Here is a 19,538-nt window from a genome sequence, read left to right as displayed (position 1 = left end):
ATGTCCTTTTGCCCAACTGTTGTAGATATCTTTAAAAAGCCATCATGGAATCATGAAAACCCTGGATTTAGATTCAGAAACCTGTGTTCAAACCTTAGTTGTCACCTTGGGCAAATCATTTAACCCCTACCAACATCTTGCTTTCTTTGTAAAATGTTAAGGTTGGATTCTATCATATCTAAGGACCTTTCTAGTGCTAAATCCTATGGATGCCCTCCCACACCCTCCTCAAGAGTTGAAGATCTCCCTATTATATAAAACCCATTCTAATGCTTCCCTTACCAGGAAGCCTTTCCTGTTTCCCACTTTGTTGTTAGCAACAATTTTTTTTCTTCCAAGAATAAGACAGTATTTTATGTTCTCTGATGCAATTTTCATGAGATATTGTGCATTTTCCTTATTTGTGCATGATCTACATGAGGGCAAGCAATCTGATTTAACTACCTATTTTGCATCTTCAGCATCCAACAGTACTTTGTACACTGTGAGTACTAAATGATTGTGAAATTAATTAGAATGAATGAAAGATAGAAAATTTATAATCCTCCCATTTTCTGCTTTTCAGATTTGAAAAGAACCAGTAAAATTGGGATTTTGGGTTATGAATTTATTCCTTATTTAAATTTCCAAAGAATCAACATAGTCCTGGGCACAGGGACATGGTATGGGTAAGAGTCTTTAAGAGGCCTCTTTAGCACATTTCTCCCTCCTCATCTCCCTCTTATTCCCCTAAGTACTGGATTCTAACCCAGTATCTGCTTAATAAACATTGGTTAATTTGCATTGAATTGAATTGGCTGTTCTGAGTTGTCTTCTCTCTAGGAGCACCCTCCATATGTTCAGATCTTCTGTTTCCCAGGACCTTACTGTCATACTGAGTTAGGTAGGTGTCCGCCTCCTTAGGCTAGTTCTCTGGGTGTTTCAGCCGTCAGTAGGGACCTGCTTCTGCTTCCTCTGCAGCTCTTCCAGTCTGTGCTTCTGGTACTGGCTCATGCACTCCCTGAAGGCCTTAACTTGGTCCTGGCACTTCCTCCAGTCTTGGTGCTCAGCCATACACTCCTGCACAGCGTGGTGAAAGGCCATGCAACCTGTTCGTGAGATCATCTGATCCACGGGGTCCTCACTATCTTCATCTGCAGCTGGCTGAGAATGTGTCCAGTTGTGACCTCGAGGGGCAGCAGATGCCATCTTGCTAAGTGAGCCTTGGATGAGACAGAAAGGTATGGCTGTAGACTGTTCAAGCTGGAAAGGACCTTAGGATTCAGGACACAGAATGTGAGAGATGAGTAAGTCGTGCGGCTCATACAGTGAAAGAGGCCTGAGATCACTGAGTGAATCAGTGGCTGAGCCAGGTGGCCTGACTTCCAACCCAGGGCTCTTTCTACTGTGCTGATCCCTGATACTATCCATGCTCTTCCCATAGGTACTTTATTATCTAATGTAACTTGACTGTTTCACTTATTGTCTCAAATGGATGCATTCTCCAAGTGGAAATAACAATAATTCATACTCATAAAGCACTTCCAATTGGCAGTCCCATATGTTATCTCAAAACAGTGTCTTGAGATGGGTAGGGAATGACTTCTTATCCCCATTTTACAGGGGAGGAAACTCAAGGTTTAAAGAAGTAACTTGTTCAAAGTTGCAAATATATTAAGTGATAGAACCGAGTCAAGAACCCAGATTTCCTGAATTCAAATCTAGTCCTCATCCCACACTGCTTCTCAGTCTTGGACTGGAACTCAGGAGACCTAGGATTGAGTCCCAGTTCCTCCTTCCACATCTGTACTGATTACTCTGCATCCCACAATACTTCTCCTAGATCCCCAAAACTGTTTGGTTACTCAATTTCAATACAATTGGTTTCCTTTGTAATTCTATTTTATTTTATGCATTAAAAACAGGCATACACAGGCTTTAATAGACTGTCCATGACCCTGGTCTGGATGCTCTTCTCTCTTCTTGATGCAGCTACCTGTCTAATCCCTCCTGTCCCTTCCCCTGGAGAAATACTTCATGGTCGTATATTTGCCCCCTAAGTGTGGATATCTACTAAGGCTCCATCCTGGGCCCTCTTTTCTTTTTTTTCCCCTGGTGATCCCTGCTCCTAAGGGTTCAATTACTTTTTTCTATACAGAAAAATTGATACATCCGGCCCTAATCTATCCCTTCAACTACAACTCCTCTGTATCTCAAGCTACCTGCTGGATATCTATTAGATGTCCCACCAACATGTCAAACAACACATCCAAGATACAACTCATCCTTTTTCTTCCTAAACCTGCCCATCATTCCAATTTCTATCTGTTGATACCACACCATTCTCCCACTCAGATTCCAAATGCAGGGTGTTATCTTTGAGTGCCTTCTTCCTCACCTTCAATCAGCCGCTCAATCCTATAGCACATCCCTCCACAACTCTTGCATTTATCCACCTCTGTCCACTCTCCTAGTTTAGGCTCTTACCATGTTTTACCTAGACCATCATAATAGTTTGCTAAATGGTCTTCTGGCTTCTAGTCTCTCTTTCCGAGAAGGCAGGACAGTTGGCATGAAGTGACTTGCCCAAGGTCACATGGCCAGTGTGTCAAATGTCTGAGGCCAGATTTTAACTCAGGTCCTCCTGACTCCAGGTCCGGTGCCCTCACTGCACCACCTAGCTGCACCCGCCCCCCTTTTTTTTAACCAGTTCATCTTCTGTGTAGCTGCCAAAAAGGACTTCCTAAGGCTCAGATCTGATTATGTCAATTTGCTGTTCAAAGTGACTTTCATGACTCCTCCTTTCCTCAAGGAGAAAATACAGACTCCTGTGCCTGACACTTTAGGCCCTCCACAATCTGGCTCCAACTTACCTTTCCAACGTTACTGGACGTTCCTCCCCTTTGTATAGGCTTATGCTCCAGACAAACTAAACCAATGGCTGCTTTGCCCTTCTTTGTAGGGCAAAGCCTGGCATGGTGGCTGGCACACAATAAGCCATTAATTAATGCTTGTTGCTTGATTGATCTCAAACCTGCTTTCTCCTGCCCCTATACTTGAATAGTCCTCTATGCCTGGAATGTAGTCTCAACTCTTGCCATTAGGAGGCAGCTAGGTGGCACAGTGGAGAGTGTGGAGGACCTGAAGTCAGGAGTTCACTTTAGTTCAAGTCTGACCTGACATTATTTAACTTCTATCTGCCTCATTTCTTCAACTGTAAAATGAGGCTTATAATAGCAATTATCTGCCAGGGATGTTGTGAAGATCCTGAGACAATATTGTAAAAATGCTTAGCATGGTACCTGGCATACAGTAGGCACCTAATAAATGCTTGCTCCCTTCCCTTCCTACAAAGCTTAGCTCAGGTGCTATTTCCTCCAAAAAAACCTTCCTCGATCCCAAAACTCCCTTCTCAAATTTTCCTGGGGTGCTTTGTCTAGACCTCACATTGTACTCCGTATCCCTGTATAAGTTGTTGTCATTCCCCTCTACTGCACCCCAAGATGATTAATTCCTTGAAAGACTGGACTGTTGTTTTTCATTTTTGTACTCCCATGGCCTGGCACTATTTGCTTTGCCCACAGTAAGTGCTTAATAAACATCTTTACAGAATTGAGTGACCTCAGGCAAGTCCCTTCCCTGGGCTTGCCTCCCCTTCAGCAAAATGAGGGGATTGGCCTAGATGGGTTCATCTAGCTCCCATGTTCTAGCTCCATTAGGCATCCAGTGCAACCTATTTCCTAAGGCAAAAGTTCCCCCCCACCCCGCAGTCAGTCATCCATTTTCTGCTGGAACACTTCCCATTGCCTGGGAATCCAGGGCAGCCTGTTCCACTGTGGGGTGGCTCCGATTTTAGGACCTGAGAGAGGAAAGCTGCCTCCTGGTTAAGTTCCACACGTTGCTCCTGGGCCTGTTTCCTTTGTCCTAGGATGACCTTTCAGTGGGTTTCTCAGTTTCTGTTGGGGCACTTTTTTTTTTAAACAGATGACTATTGAATAAAATTAGTTATTACAAATACAGGCACTTTACAAATGCTATATTACATTTGTTTCTCAAAACAACCCTGGGAAGTAGGTGCTATTCCTATTCCCATTTTACAGATGAGGAAACTGAGGCAAAGAGAGGTGCAGTGACTCGCCCAGGGTCACCCAGATGGTGGGCTGGATTTGAAGTCTTGAGGTCTTCCTGACCCCAGGCTGTGCTCTATCCATCCACTGTGCCACCCTGCAGCCTCCTGACTCGAAGGGGAAGAACCCTAGCCTGGAAGCCAGGAACCCCGGGTTCTAGTTCCTGCTCGTAGCCTTAGACCCTTCAACAGGGGACTCACCCTCTGAGTTTCATCTGCCCCCTCTATGAGGTTCGGCTCTAACCTCACAGCAAGCATTTATTAAGCGCTTACCACGTGCCAGAGACTGTGCGCTATGAGCTGGGAATACAAACGCGACCCTTGCCCTCTGGGAAGGGGGGTGGTCTCCATCACTGGTGAGGGCCTTCTCTGGGCCTCAGTGTCCCACAGGGACCATGGGGAGGGGGGAATGGTCTCGACGACCTAAGGGGTGACGGATGATCCCGGGAGGTTTCCTGGACGAGGTGGGCTTGGAAGAGTGGAGGGCCCCCGGGGCGGCTCAGCTACGTTACTAACTCCACCGCACACCACCCGCTCCCCCCACGCCAGCTTCCACCCCGCGTCTCCCTCACCCACCGAGCGAGCCCTGGAGAGAAGTGGAGCGGACTCGCTCCCGCGTCTACGTCCTCCGTGCGCGATCCCGAGCCTTCGCCTTACTCCCCGCCTTCCTAGCCCGGATTCCAAGTGCCCGCGAGTCCGCGGAGCTCGCGCCTGAGCTGCTCTGCCATTGGCTGATTTCCGTCCTTGCTCCGCCCCTCTCCACCATTTCCACCCCTTTCCCTTCCTCCTTTTCTCCTTTCTCTTTCCTTCCTTCCCTCCCTCCTCCTTTACGCCTCTTCTTTTTCCTCCTCCTCTTCCTTTTCCCCTCCTCCCTTTCCCCTCCACTCCTTCCGGCCGGCTCATCCGCCCCGATCTCCCTCTGAATTTCCGCATCCGGCTCATCGAGGCTCCACTTCCGGCGAAGAAGGGAAGGCAAGGGAAAGGGGCGGGGACAAGATGGCGGCGCCTATGAGGATTCAGAGCGACTGGGCCAAAGCTCTCAGGTGATTTCTCCTCCCAGGCAGGCTCCGCCTTTGCCGAGGGACAGGCCCTACCCTGATATGTCCAGAAGACTGCGGGAGTAGGGGTCGACCCAGACCCGGACCGGAGAGGGTGGGGCTGTGGGTGTGAAAGCCCATACTTTCGGTTCTCTTGCATCCCACCAGCTTTTATGTGTCGCCCACGCGGGCCGTGGGCTGGGCCTGATCCGGGCCTGGGGAGACTGCACTGACTCAGGCTGACCTCACAAGACTGGGCCGGGCCTGTGTAGTTAGGTCAGAGGCGATCCCCAGGAGCCGGCGGGGTTTATTGAGACCAGGTCATGCCAGCTAAGCTCCGTCGCTTCCTGACGGCTTCACTGTAATAGGCACATTAGGGGAGAGTTGTAGACACAGTACTCTTGCGTTGTGTTTGACAGGGTCAGGTTGAGAGGCAGTGGTGGTTCAGTGGCTTTGGAGTCACAACCAAGATTTGAATTATGGCCCTGCAGCTCGTTGTTATTATTAAGAACGAAGGAAGATTTGATTTTTAATTTTTATTAAGATCTTTTATATTACCCTTAATTTCCAAATATGTACCCCCCTTTTCCCCACCGAGCCATTCCTCGGAACAAAGATTAAAAAAGGGAAAAAAAAAGTTTAGTAGAACTCATCAATCAAGTGTGACTGTGTGACGGTTCCCTGCACTTTATTAGGTGTCAGACCCTGAGCCCTTTTATCTCCCTGAGTCTCAAATCCACACCCCCATTAAGTAGGCCCTAATAATCCTTGTGCTTGTACTCTTTATTACAGAGTCGTGAAGAAAGTGCTTATGTAAACCATTTTGTGAATTTATTCACAAGGTGCAGTCAGATTTCGATTGATTCAGTTGATTAATCGGTCAGCACATCTACTCTGTGCCAGGTACTGAAGGTGAAAGACAAAACTGAAGCAACTCTTTCCCTCAAGGGATTTAAAATTCTGTTCAGTAGAGACAACAGTTTATTTGAAAAAGACTTAGGAATTTTAGTTTATTAAGTTCAGTGCAGGTCAGCGCTTTCTCTGCCATTTACAGTTTTAGAGAGCTGTCCAAAGCACTGAGAGATTAAGTGATTCACCCTGGGTCACAAAGGCAGCATGTGCCAGAGGTGAGCCTTGAATCCAGGCCTTCCTGGCTCCGAGGCTGGCTCTCTAGCCACTACACCAGAGGTGTCAAACATGTACAACATTCACTACTGTGGCTGGAACCATATTAAAATGTTATTGGGAAATATTTAACAAAATGAAGAAAAATACAACGAAAGAGATAATATTAACGTTTGAGTTTCCAAGTCGTTATGTAGCCTGAAGGGATCCTTATGTGGTTAAATGGCCCTGTTTCTGTTTTGAGTTTGACATCCCTGCACCACACAATAACTGCCTCTGTTCACATACGTAGATATATGTAAACATACATAAAGCAACCTTTGAGAAGAGTGCCTAGCAGATGCAGGGGCCAGAAAAGGCTTAATCAGAGATGGTGCCTCTTTTTATATCCCCAGCACTTAGCACAGTGTCTGGCACAAGTGGTCATTACATAAAGGTTGATTGATTTATTGAAGAGATGGAGATGAATACATTCCAGGCATGGGAGACAACCGGTGCAAAGGCAAAGATAAAGGATATGGAGTGTCCTATGTGAGGAACAGAAAGAAAGTCAGTTTGAATGGACTGTTGAATGTGGAAGGGCTGGAAATGTAGGCTGGAAATAAGGAATTTATTGGTTGGGGTGGCAGCTTGTGCTGAACCAGTCCTTTAGGAAAATCACCATGTGGAGGCTGGATTGGAGTGGGGAGAGACTTGAGACTGAGAGAGCAATTAGGAGACAGTTGCAGTAGTTCAAGTGAGACCATGATAGTCTAAACAAGGTTGGTGAGTATATGAGTGGAGAGGTGGAGATAGTGGAAAGATGTTGCGGAGGTAGGATCTGCAGAACTTGACAAACTGATTGGATTATGTGGGGTAAGGGAGAGTGAGGAATGAGGGTAAAGCTAAACTTTTGAACCTCTCTGTTTAGCTTAGATAAGAATTAGTTAAGGGTAGTTCTCTTTAGGTATTTGAAGGGTCTTTAAAGTCCTTGAATGGGGATTAGATTTGTTTTGTTTGAGTTTTCAAGTCCCATAGGTATTTTTCAGCTGTGTGTGAATAGGTTTTTTTTTTCCTCCGCAGTTGTCTAGGTAATAAAACAAAGTAGTTGCCTTCTGAGAAAGAGAACTCATCATCAAGGAGATGACTTTTTCTCTGTAATGTTGTGGAGGGGATTCAGTTTGATTATACTCCTTGCTAGGCTCTGTGGGCTATACAAAGATGAAATGGGGTATTGTCTCTATTGTTAGGAAGCTTACTGTCTGGTAACTGGAAATAAAATTTACTTAACTAATATAAATTAGAGTATGATAAAATATATGATGGGTATAATTTGCTCTTGAGATATCTGAGGATAATCACTTCTTCCTGGGAAGAAATCAGGCAATGCTTTCTTTGAGATTCTATGATTCTTCTACCTCTTCCCTTGATACTGCACCCCCTTAATACTAAGCTAACCAGGCTACCATGTCTCTTCACAGGAGGAACGAAGGAGAAGCCTGGCTGAGCTGTCACCCCCCAGGTAATGCTTATGAATCTTCTCAGCATCACCCTTCTCTCAAATAGCAAGATATTCCAGTTCTCAAATGCAGCCACTTAGCTCTCCCCAGAACCCTAATGAACTGCTCCTCCTCATTGTTGTTGTTGAATTCCTCAGAGGCTCCCCAACTGTCCTTCACTGCCTGTGTATGATGGTATCCAAGCTTCCTTACTGGACATCCTGCGACATCCCAAGACTGTCTTTCCTTTTCAGAGCCACTGGCTGATTCAAGATGTTACTTGTGCTTTTTAATCAGCCCGTAAGCCTTATTTTTCATTTTAAAAAATATTTTGTTGATGTCTTTTTTTTTACATCATGTACATCCTAGTAACCTCTCTAACCACCAAAGTAGAATCTGTCTTTGTAACAAAGTGAAATAGTTAAGTAGAAACAAACTTACCTCAGCGATGTCTGATAGTGTGTGCTTTATTTCTGTATCCCTTGGCTCTTCCCTTTCTATCAACAAAAGAGCTCATATGTTTTAGATAGTCGTATGACTTCAACTATAATCTTTTTAGAGTGATCTCCAAATCTGTATTTCTAGTGCTTGCCATTCTCTGCTGCTCCAGTGTCAAATTGCCAACTGCCTTTTGGGTAGTTCCATTTGAATGTCTTGAGGCCATTGTCTTGAGTTCAGCATGTCTAAAATTTAGCTCATCATATTGCTATCTTTCCTGGCTCCCTATTTCCATTAATAGTATCAACATTCTTCTGTAGTTTCTAGGGCTTGAAAAATAGTTTCTCCAAAGTCTCACCTAAATGTCTGAGCTGGCAATGAAACCTATGTCTTCCCATTATACACGTAGTACTGTTTCCACTAAATCATGCTCCTTTTAATAAATGTTGTTGAATGAACTGTCTCTTACAGCTATCCCCATCTTTCCATGCAGCTCGAGTCTTTAACCTCCAAGTTCTGTGCTTTTGAACTCCATATCCTGCCTGTCTTGCAGGACAGATTCTTCTCTGCCTTTCCAGATGTTGCTTGGACTTTCAGGGTCAAACATGCTCAATCCTAATCTTTTGAGAAACCTTTTTATTTTATGTTGTAGGGAAACCGACTTTATATGGCAGATTAATTTGCCAGGGAGTTGACTCCAGTGGAATCCCAGATATCACAGCTTCAGAAGGATTTGTTGTGAATGAAATTACTAAGGTAGGCTTTTGCTGTTTCTAATATATATGTCTTTGATTTCACTATCTATATATTACATATATTACTTATATATTACATATATTACTTCCATATTACATATATTATATATATTACACTATCTTCATCTACACTACTCTCTTTCAGGTTATTGCATTTGTTAGGTCTATACCATAATCAGATAATTTCTCAAGTTATGCTTCATTTATTTGAATAATTTTATTGGGTGTTTTTCCTCTTGTAACCACATATCCCTTTAGATTTTGTTAGAATAATCAGATCTCACTTAGAATCAGTAATGAGTGTAGGGTGGACAATGATACATGTAGGTTTCTTTCATTATGGTGTTTGCGGTTGGTGGGTGACTAGGTTGAATATTGGAGAAGCACTCAGATGGAGCCATGCATTCTGTGGTTTGGTTGGTCTTGAGTGAATTTGGATACCACAAACTAGGGTTCAGTGTCTGTCCTGCTGCCATTTGTGTGACTTTGGATAAGTCCTTTCAACTATCTAAATCTCAGTTTCTGTAAAATTAGATGATTCTAAAGTCCTTTTCGGTGCTGATATTCTGATCTTTTTAGTGCTCTGATTCTCTGAACATGAATAAGATCAGAACAGACAAAAGAAGGGCAAAGCCCCCTTAGGCTATAGTACACTTTGTGTCTGTTTGGCGTGAATCCATTTCAAGGGCAAGCTGCTGGTTCCACTGTCTTTGCATTTTGGCAGAGGGGCCTAGCCTTTGCTGTATGCGAGTCTTGTATTCGTATTTCACTCGAAATTACTTGGAAGGATGGATGGTTTTCCAATTATAGCAGATAGCCTTGCATGCTGATGAGGATAATGGTGGTAGAGAGAAGACAAGTGTGACAGGACCTTCCTACCTCCTGGATCTGCCATGCCTGACTAATACCTAGCAAGTAAGAATAATTAGGAAGCTCTTGTTTCATAGCTCTCCTTTTTTATAACCAGATTCTTAGAAGAATCCATGTACACCCTCTTTCCTCCTTATTTGCTCTTGTTACTCACTTCTCCCCTTCTAATCCCCTTGCATTCTGGCTTCTAACCTTACTGAACTTAAGTGAAACTATTGATGTTGTTTACCCTGGCAGAATAAAAGTTCTTTGAGGGCAAGGACTGTTTTGTTTTTGCACTTGTATCTCTAGAACAGTTCACAGTACCTGGCACATGAGAGGTTCTTTTTTTTTCTCATTTTTTTAATTAAGATTTTTTATTTTTAGTTTACAACACTCAGTTCTGCATGATTTTGAATTCCAGATTTTCTCCCCCCTCCCACCCTCCCTCCCCAAGACAGCATGGAATCCGATATATCTTCAACATATAACTTCACATTGAACTTATTTACACAATAGTCAAGTTGTAAAGAAGAATTATTACCAATGGAATGAATCATAAGAAAGAAGAAACAAAACAAAAAAAAAACAAAAACAAAAGAAAAAAAAAGGAGAGCAAACAGTTTGCCTCAATCTGCATTTAGTCTCCATAGTTCCTTCTCTGGATGTAGATAGCTCTCTCCTTCATGAGTCCTTTGGAGTTGTCTTTGCACCTTGTATTGCTGAGAAGAGCAAGATCTATCAAGGTTAGTCATCACAGAATCCATATATCTGTGGTTGTGTATAATGTTCTCCTAAGAACACAAGAGATTCTTAATGCTTATTGATTGATTACCAAGGATCTCTTAATTGCTAAATTATTTTCTTAATTGCTAAGTTCTTTCTCAGTTCTCATGTTTCATAGCCTCTACAGCTTTCCACATGGACCACCCTCTCCTCTTTAAATATGCCCTCCTTCTCCAGCTTTTGTGACACTACTTTCTTCTTGTTCTTTTCTTATATCTCTATCTAACCATTTCTTTTTTATCTCCTTTGCTGGATTGTTCTACTCTCTAACCATGGATGTTGACAATACTATGCCCTGACCCCTCCCCCCTCTCAAAAAATGACTTGCTCAGGACCATACAGCCTGGATGTAGCAGGGACAGAACTTGAATCCAGATCTTCCTACATCCAAGACCAACTCTCTATCCACTGTATCTTGCTGCCACTCTTCACTTTGGACTCCCTCTTTGCAGATGCCTCCCAGATTCACCTTGTAACTCCCATCTCTCCTGAGATCCAGTACCACATTTCTGCTAGGGAGCTTCAACTAGGTGCATTGTAGGCATATTGAATTCAGTTTGTCCAAAAAAATGGAATTTGTTATCTTCGCGTCCTAAACCTGTCTCCCCTCCAGGCTTCCAGGTTTATAATCTTGAGTTTTCCTCACCTCACCTTCTCTCCCCTTCCCTACTCCCCCATACGCAGTCAGATGACAAGTCTTGTCAATTTTACCTCCACAACATTTCATTATGTAAAGAAAATGTAATAAATCTTTTGAAGCACATTCATATACAAAACCACTATTATAGTTCAGGCCTTCATCTCTTCTAGGTGAGCTCTGAGGACCCTTCTAGCATTAAATCCTGTGACCTTTAATAACATCATTTTGCATCACAACGATGAAAAGAAGATGGGGATGCTAAGACTTTCATCTAGCAGCAGTATTGGGTATAGGCCAAACTTGTAGAGAACTTTGAAGAATCTTCCTTCATTGGAATGTTTATAATATAATAAGCTGCTAAATTTCCTTTAGCTGTTCAAGTATTTATCTGTACACTTGCAGTAACTTAATGAAGTAGGCCAGTAGTGTTAGAATTTCTGTTTTTGGTTTTCACCAAAGTTATTAATGTCAGTATCATTCATGGTTACTTTTAGAGCCCTGCCCCTGGGTTTTGTAGTATCAATCATCTTGCTTCGGCCTTTGTAATGAAGGGAAATGGTGGGGGGTGGGGCAAGGATAACGATTTGAGATCTGTGTGGGGCTTTGAGTTTTATAAGGATGAGGATGAGCCTGAGGGGAGAAGACCAGGGCCAGAGGTAAAGAGAAGCTCAGAGTAAGAGGACAGTTGAAGGGGAGGATTAGTGCGTCTAAGTAAAAGGTTAGGAAAGTCTTATGGGAGGGTCATAGCTTTTGCTCAGACTAGTCTCCAGGCTTGAATGAAACTCTCCTGCCACCAGCCTTCCCATTTCCGTACAGATATAACTATTGAAGCTCCTTCCTTCTTCCAAGGCCCAGCTCAGGTGCTACCTTCTCTGGGAAATCTTCCCTCCAGCTGAATATTAATTCTTAGATTTCTCACACATTTGGTTTGGACCTCTCCTTTGTGGGATTTAGATCTAGTTTGCACCTCGGAGACATCATTTCAGCCAACCTGCTCATTTTGCAGATGAAGACATAAAAATACAAAGAGGGACTTGCTCATGGTAACGCTGAAGTCTTAAGTAGCAGAGCCAGGATTTGAACATCTGCCCTCTGACTCAGGCCACATCCTGGCAAGATCATAGTTACATGTGTATGTTCTGTTCACATGCCGCTCCACCCCCTTCCCCATTGTCCCCTTCTCTCCTCATGTCTACCTGTAGACATTTGTAAGCTGCTTGGGTTAATGTCTGTATTTGGTTAATCTTTCAATCTCCAGAGCCATGTACATGGTAAACACTTTCTAAGTGTTTCTTTTTAAAGTTGATTCTTTCATTTTTTTTCTTATCTGTAAATTGAGAGGTATTAAACTTACCCCTGAGGATTAATGAGATTATGCTTGTTAACACTTGTTGTTTGCCAATAGAGCAGCTATAGCAGTGTTTGGAGAGGATAGTAGCACTTGCCAAACTGACCTAGCAGCCCTATGCTATGGTGAAAAATGTGATAAACTATGATGAGGGGTGTGTGTGTGTGTGTGTGTGTGCATGCGCTTCTATTTATGGGGCAAGGAGGAAGGACTGGAATGTGGAGACCTTAAAGAGGTGAATTTTCCTGTAAAGAGACATCTAAATAATTTTTTACTGACAGAACTCTTTTTTCCCCTTCCCCTTTAGAAAAGCATTCACATTTCATGTCCAAAAGAGAATGCGTCTTCCAAATTCTTGGCACCACATACCACCTTTTCCAGAATTCACACAAAGAGTGTAAGTATTTGGCTGAAGAGAAGACTATGAAGGTATTGGAAATATTCATTTTTTATTCACAATTAGTGAAATGAATTATGTAAATGAAGCTGTTGATGGAAATAGAACATGCTGGAGGAGAAAGAGTTCTGAGTTGGGAGTCAGGAGACCTGGGCTCTCGTTCTGATTTTGCTACTTATAAGCTGTGTGTCCCTGGGGCTCATGTCACTTCTCAGTGGTTCATATCTAAAATGAGGGATTTGGACTAGAAGACTTTCTTTCTTGTAGCTCTAAATTCTGTGATCCTAGGTGACTTGCTCTGCTGTTTTTTGTATTAGATGCCACACGGTACTAAGGTCCCAAATTGCCCCAGGCCGGATAATAGCCTTCTTTGGGATAGTAATGGGAAGTAGGTTTGGCTGAGGTAAACAATTCTAGTCTGGTTCTGATTTCAGAGGTGGTATCATTGCTTGCTTTGAGCAGCCCAGTTATAAACCCCAACCAAGGCATACACCCTACCATGCCACCATGATGCTGGGGAGAAGTAGCTTAGTTAGAGGCATTTGGAACACTGGTGGGTGAAAGTGTTTGCTATAAACTTGGAACAATTGCTGTGACTACCTACAGACAATGTCATTTGTCAAGTGGCCAACACCGTTTTCATATTCACCTTGGGCTAGTAATGCCTCACCAAGCTGTATCTCTTCAAGGAAGAACTTCTGAATAACTGCTGCATCTTTAAGGTCAGGTAACTTGGAATGCCCAGATCTCTCTTTAGCAAGCTTCTGTTTCTTTCTTCACTCTTGGAGCCTGTTCTTGGATTTAGGGTCCCTTCCTCCATCTCTTCTGGTCAAAGTAAATACTTAGCTGATGAAAAAGGCTCCACACATGCCAGCAGCAATTATACCACACGGGTCCAGCGTGTTTATGGCTGCTGTTCACAATGGTGTAGCACTGTCTCCCATTGACCCAAAGCGAGACCTAATAATATTTCTTGATAGTGTTCAGTATCTTCTATTTTTCTCATATTTCTAGCCTCTGTTCCTATTTTGGGTCTTTGTGCTAAGACTAGGCTTCCTTCCTTCCTTCACTCTTAGAGAGGGTAGTCCTTGTTTAGTCCTAACCCTTGTTTCCTGGACTGCTGTTGCTAGCTCCGCCCCCACTGACGTGTATGTGCTCAGAGCCATTGTGAGTTTCAAGCTAATTTGTATCATCCTAGGTCAGAACACTGCAGTCTTATTGCTAACCAGATATATTTATAGGATCAGAGCTCTGTCTACTCATAGTCTGAACTCTGTCAGCTTCAAGTTCATGCTCAAAAATCTTGGTTTTCAATGCCCCTACAGATTCCCTGTCAGAGCACTTTGGGCTTCCACAAGCCAGGCTTCAGATGCCCCTGGAATATCACTGATCAGAGTGCTGATAGACTTCTATCCTGTTTATGTACATGTATGCTGGTTTCCTTTGTGATAACACCTTACCAGTGCTTCCTTCTGTCTTTTTGTGTAGTCTGAGGCTGGATGAAGGAACCTGTTTCTCTTTGGATTTCTTTATTTTCTGATCTGGTGCCCTTCTGTTTGTGTAAGAGAGCTAGGCTCCCCTATGACCTTTCATGTTGCCATCTTAACCAGAAGGCTCCTTTTCTTAATTTCTTTGAATATGTCATTTATCATTTTGTGCATGTCTCCTGGGTTATCTTGTGTGGTTTCTAGTTCCATTCTCAATGTTCCTGGTACTTAAGTTGATTCGGTTACTCCTTAGCATTTTTGGATTGTGTAGGAACTTGGCCAGGGATGGGGAACCTGCATTTAGCCAGGGAGGTTGTAATACTCTTTCACTAACATCTTGGTTTAGTCTGGAACTTGAATCTCACATCACTGTAGCTCTTGGTTCCTATGTCTCTTTCCTCATTTGGCAAAGAAATCAAGTTGTTTCCTCCTTGTGGGAGTTTCTGGGCCCTGTTTCAACAATCTGGCTAGCAGCTGCTGTGGGGGTTGTAAAACCAACAACAACCAGCTCGCAGAATGCTGCAAGCCCAGGTCCTTTTGATCTGCTTAACTAAGGAAAGCTACGTGAAGGGGTTGACAAGCTTACTTTAATTCAGCATACAAATAACATTCACTTAGTTCAGGGGGAAAAACCACCACCCTGAGCTTCAGAGCAAAATACAAACAAAGTACAAACATCGACAGACAGACCTTGTCTCATTCAAATCCCAATACATAGTTACCAGAGTTTAACAAAGTCTCAGCATCCAGGTTACAAGCTGGAGGGCCCTTAGCTACAGCTGCTTGGAGTCTCTGCCATCAACACCATCTCAAGTGAGAGCCCTGCTCAAGTGGCTCTGTCTTCTCTTCTTATAGAATTTCAGACGTCATCAAACGTCATCTGAATGACCAGAACTTAGGCTCCATGATTGGCTCTTGAGTTAGCCCCTCCCCTTAGGACCCTGGGAGGTTCACATCCACATAGGTTAGGTTAACACCTAATAGGGGTTAGAGCCTGGAGCTTAGCACTTAGTAAGACTCAATGAAATACACTGAATTACTCAAAGGAAACAAAAGCCAAACTCTTCAAGGGCACTTGTTGAACTAAGTGCTGAGAGCCCATTTTGCTTACCAACACAGGCCCTTTTCATCTGTTTATTGAGGCAATTGTTTTACATTGATTAAACAACTCTAAGAAATGATGATAATCAGAGCCAGTGTTTATTTTTATCCATTTCCCATTTTTAGACTCAACAGTGTGTTTAAAATGATCAGGTTAGAGTTGTAATTGCACACAATTTTGTCTTATTGCTACCCTTTGGATTGCATTAATTAGGCACTAATGTGACTCTACACACCTGATTCTGAAATGACTACCTTATCAGTAGCCAGTCTCGGATGTGTAGTCATCTTCATTTTGCTGTACAGCTGTTGAGTGTCTGTGGCCTGCTCTGAAGTTGTCTTTTCAACTACAGCTCCTGCCCTCTATCCCCTCTACCTCAAGCACTCATGTCATCCCTCATTTACAGATGAGAAAAGTGAAGCTCAAAGGGATTAAGCAATTCACATTTGTTACGTGGCCAGTAAGGGCCTGAAGTGATAGTAGAGCTCTGGTTTCTTTCAAGTCTACGCTGGCTGTCTTTACATGTTTCCTCTCAACTTGGGCCTCCTCACCTCTTTTCATTCTAGCATCTGGCTGATTCACTCAACTGAAACGGTTTCCTCCAGAGTTCTCAGTAATCTCAATGCCAAATCTAAAAGACTTTCTCCATCCTCATCCTTCTTGACCAATTTGTTGCATTTGACACTAATGTCCACTCTTTGTTTCCTCTCGGACATTTTCTTTCTGTGTTTTTGTGACTCTACTCTGTTGATTTTTCTCTCATAGTCTCTCAGACTATGCTATCTCTGTCTCCTTTGCTGACTCAGTATGTCCTCCCTGACTATGTGCATACTCCAAGGTTCTGTCTTATGCTCACTCTCTCTTCCTCTTTTCTCTCTCTGTAATCTGATCACTTCCCGTAGGCTTAACTACCTTCTCTGTGCAGATAACTCACAGTTCTATATATTTAGTCCCAGTCTCACCCCTTAGCTTTAGTCTGACATCTCCAATTGTCATTTAGACTTTTCAAATTGGATAGCTGAGATGCATCTCAAACTCAGCAAATCCAAAAATGAACTTAATGTTTTCATCAAACTCTCCCTTCTTTAGACTTCATTATTTCTATTCAAGGCACCACCGTCATTCCATTGTCTCAGACTGTTAAGCTCAAATTAACCTCAGTTCACCCTCCTTCACCCTGCATTTAATCATTTGCCAGATACTGCCTTTTATACCTCCACAACCTCTAGAATCTGGTCCTTCCTTTCTACTCATACAGCTATCACTTTTAAGTCGGGCCCTCATCACCTCTTTCCCCAAAGGTTTCCATTTCTCAAGTTTTCCCCCACTCTAGTCCTTCCTAAATACTTCTGCCAGAGTGATTTTCCTTAAAAACAGATTTGACCTTTAGAAAAAATGTAAACTTTCTCTAAAGTTTTAAAGCCATTCAGAACCTAGCATAATCCTATCTTTTTAGCCTCATTAAACACTACTCCCTTACTCCCTGTGGTAGAAGTTTGGTGAGTGTTTCTTTAAAAGGTATTGAAACTGTCCTTAAGACTGATTGGACAAAGGCTTGGGCTGTTGACATCCTATTTTTGTTAACAAGCCAGTTGTCTATACTATCCTGTATCTGGTACAATGAACCATTCGGTGGGAGGTCTTTTAACTAAAATTGTGTTGAGCAATTCTCAAGCATTCTAGAAGATGAAAATACATAAACACTGCAGGCAAGAAGGCTGAAAAAAAATAATTCAGCAAAGGGACCTTGAGGTCTTGGGAGCTTTCTGCCAAAATCTCAAAAACTACTTTTATAATCCTCTTGCCTAAAGGGTCCCCAGCTGGGTTCTAGATCAATCCATCTAGGGACGAAATTAACCTCCAGCTACCCCAAGTGCACACAATAACTTCCTTACTTGTAACAATCCTTGCTAATATTAGGGGATAAACAGGTTGAGGCACATTCTAGCCAGTAGGGCAGACTAGGATTAGGGCCAGCGACAGGGTGTAGGGCCCTTTTTGCTGTTTTGATGGTTTCTTCTTAGCTGTGTTTGAGAAGGTGGATTGTTGTGCTATTAAGTTCACTTTTTTGAACCTGGCAGGACTCCTGCCTTTGGTATTGGTGGCCAGGGGTTGGGGGAAGAATGTTGTCTATTAGACTTTTCAAATGGGATAGCTGAGACACAATCCAGAAACTTCGGAGGTGTAAATTAACTCTCTACCTTCCCACAACATGAGCTAGATTGTTTCAAGCAAGAAAGTTATGGTACAGACCTGGGGCATTTGTTTTAATTTTGCCCATGGGTGGAATGATTTAGGATCCAGATGGAGGCCCTTGGGCAAGATGAGTGTAAAGTAATTTTTGAGATTTTGGCAGGAAGCTCCGGAGACCCTAGGGATCCTCTTGGCTGATTGCTTCTTTAACCTTTGTGCTTGAGGTTTAATCCTCTGAACTGTTTTTAAATTGCCTTGAGAACTGCTTCTACCTGAGGGTACTGGAATATGATTTTAGTAAAAGGACTCTTTGTTTTTTAAACCTTCTGGCTCTAGGGAGTCACTTGTCCCTGATGCAGCATAGCAACCCCTAAAATTCCCTCTTTCATATTATGCATTCCAGCCAAGCTGACCTTCTCTTTCTTCACATTAAACTCCATCCCTCATCTCAGTGCCTTTGCACTAGCGATCCCCCATGCCTGGAATGTCTTCTCTCCTCATCTTGGCCTCATAGAATTCACTTCTCCCTTCAAGAATGCGGTTCAGGCACCAGTGTCTCCATGAAGCCTTCCCTGATTTTCCCTGACCAATAACTAGCGTCTTTCCTCCTAGATTAGCTTGTATTAAACTACTTTGTATTTACTTGCAGTCATTCTTTTTATATTTATTTTTCATATACTCATATGTCTTTACAGTAGGGATTGTTTCATTCGTTGTATTTGTAGCCCTCAGGCCTATCCTGATGTCTGGCACATAGTATGCACTTAATAAATGCTTGTTGATTGATGGACTCTTTTTGCTACACCAGTAGAAAAGTTTAGTGTTTTTTTTTTTTTTAGGATAATAGCAAGAGATTTAAAGCAATGGCCTAGACATTGGGGACTGGGGGATTCAGCTGAACAAGAGAGTACAGGTGCAGATGTGATAGGATGTCTTTATGCTGAATTTGCTTAGATATCCTATCTTCTTGAAAACAGATACTGGGTCATTTGCCATCTTTGTTTCCCTAGCACTGAGTTGTACATGCAGGTGGCACTTAATGAATGATTGCTAAATATTTGAGGAGGTGGCAGAATCCTCCCAAGCCCCTAGGAGCTGGCAGTGTATAAGGAGTTGGTTAGTAAGTGGGGAGGGGAGATAACAGTGGACAGCTATGTGATTGACTTGATACAACTTTGGGAGATGTTAAAAAACCAAGAAGGTCAATATCCTGTGTCATGTGTAAAGGAACACATTAAGGTTTGTAACCTGAGGTGTTTTGTCTCCGAACAGATAACATGCCTGGACATTTCTAGTGGAGGAGGCCTCGGAGTATCCACCAGCACTGATGGGACCATGAAAATCTGGCAGGCAGCTAATGGAGAGCTCCGAGTAAGTGAATGGAGAGATTTTGGGGCCTTAACAGAGAGTAGTTTGAGAACCAGCTATTTACTGTTGCTGATAGTAGGAGCAGAAGGATGAGGGGGTTGGGGGCCGGGAGGGCGGTTGTGCTTAGACCATACTCAAAGGATGCTGGTTTAATGATCTTCAGTTCTGATCATAATAATGAAAGTAACAGTGGGATCAAAAGCCTAAGAGCTGAAAAGGACTTTTGAAAGAGGTCACTGGGCCAACACACTCAACTTTATGAAACTAAGGCCCAGGGTAAAATTGATTAACCAAGGTCACACAGGTGATAGGCATCGGAGCTAGGAATCCACCTGAGCTCGTCTCCTAATTCAGCTTTATATCCACTGTACTATACTTCCTCATAAGGATAGGTCATGTTTATATAGTACATGAAGGTTTACAAAGCACT

General features: G+C 42.9%; 2 protein-coding genes across 4 annotated transcripts in view; one reads left to right on the top strand and one right to left on the bottom strand.

The window, feature by feature from the left end:
- Positions 1–592: 592 nt before the first annotated feature.
- LOC118838127 (cytochrome c oxidase assembly factor 4 homolog, mitochondrial) lies at positions 593–4,831 on the bottom strand. Of its 3 annotated transcripts, none has more exons than XM_036745340.1 (2): positions 4,682–4,831; positions 593–1,253 (listed from the first exon to the last, which is right to left on the bottom strand). In XM_036745340.1, the coding sequence occupies exon 2, from the start codon at positions 1,186–1,188 to the stop codon at positions 922–924; it is 267 nt and encodes an 88-aa protein (XP_036601235.1). In that variant the 5' UTR covers positions 1,189–1,253; positions 4,682–4,831; the 3' UTR covers positions 593–921. The 3 variants fall into 3 exon arrangements, with proteins under 3 accessions (XP_036601235.1, XP_036601236.1, XP_036601237.1); XM_036745341.1 differs by lacking the exon at positions 4,682–4,831 and adding an exon at positions 4,379–4,583; XM_036745342.1 differs by lacking the exon at positions 4,682–4,831 and adding an exon at positions 2,853–3,114.
- A 9-nt stretch (positions 4,832–4,840) lies between these two features.
- The window catches only part of PAAF1 (proteasomal ATPase associated factor 1), a 65,647-nt gene continuing 50,949 nt past the window's right edge, over positions 4,841–19,538 (top strand). Inside the window, exons 1-5 of the mRNA XM_036745339.1 lie at positions 4,841–5,148; positions 7,728–7,768; positions 8,836–8,939; positions 12,869–12,958; positions 19,013–19,111. Of these exons, the coding sequence (XP_036601234.1) occupies positions 5,102–5,148; positions 7,728–7,768; positions 8,836–8,939; positions 12,869–12,958; positions 19,013–19,111 (381 nt within the window). The 5' untranslated portion in view covers positions 4,841–5,101. The remainder of the gene's footprint in view (positions 5,149–7,727; positions 7,769–8,835; positions 8,940–12,868; positions 12,959–19,012; positions 19,112–19,538) is intronic.

The sequence above is a fragment of the Trichosurus vulpecula genome, chromosome 2, assembly GCF_011100635.1.
Source record: "Trichosurus vulpecula isolate mTriVul1 chromosome 2, mTriVul1.pri, whole genome shotgun sequence".
Lineage (NCBI taxonomy): Eukaryota > Metazoa > Chordata > Mammalia > Diprotodontia > Phalangeridae > Trichosurus > Trichosurus vulpecula.
This window is presented reverse-complemented; position numbering and strand designations above follow the sequence as displayed.

Coding starts and splice junctions, on each gene's coding strand:
- LOC118838127 (XM_036745340.1), bottom strand. CDS start 1,188: ATGGCATCTGCTGCCCCTCGAGGTCACAACTGGACACATTCTCAGCCA.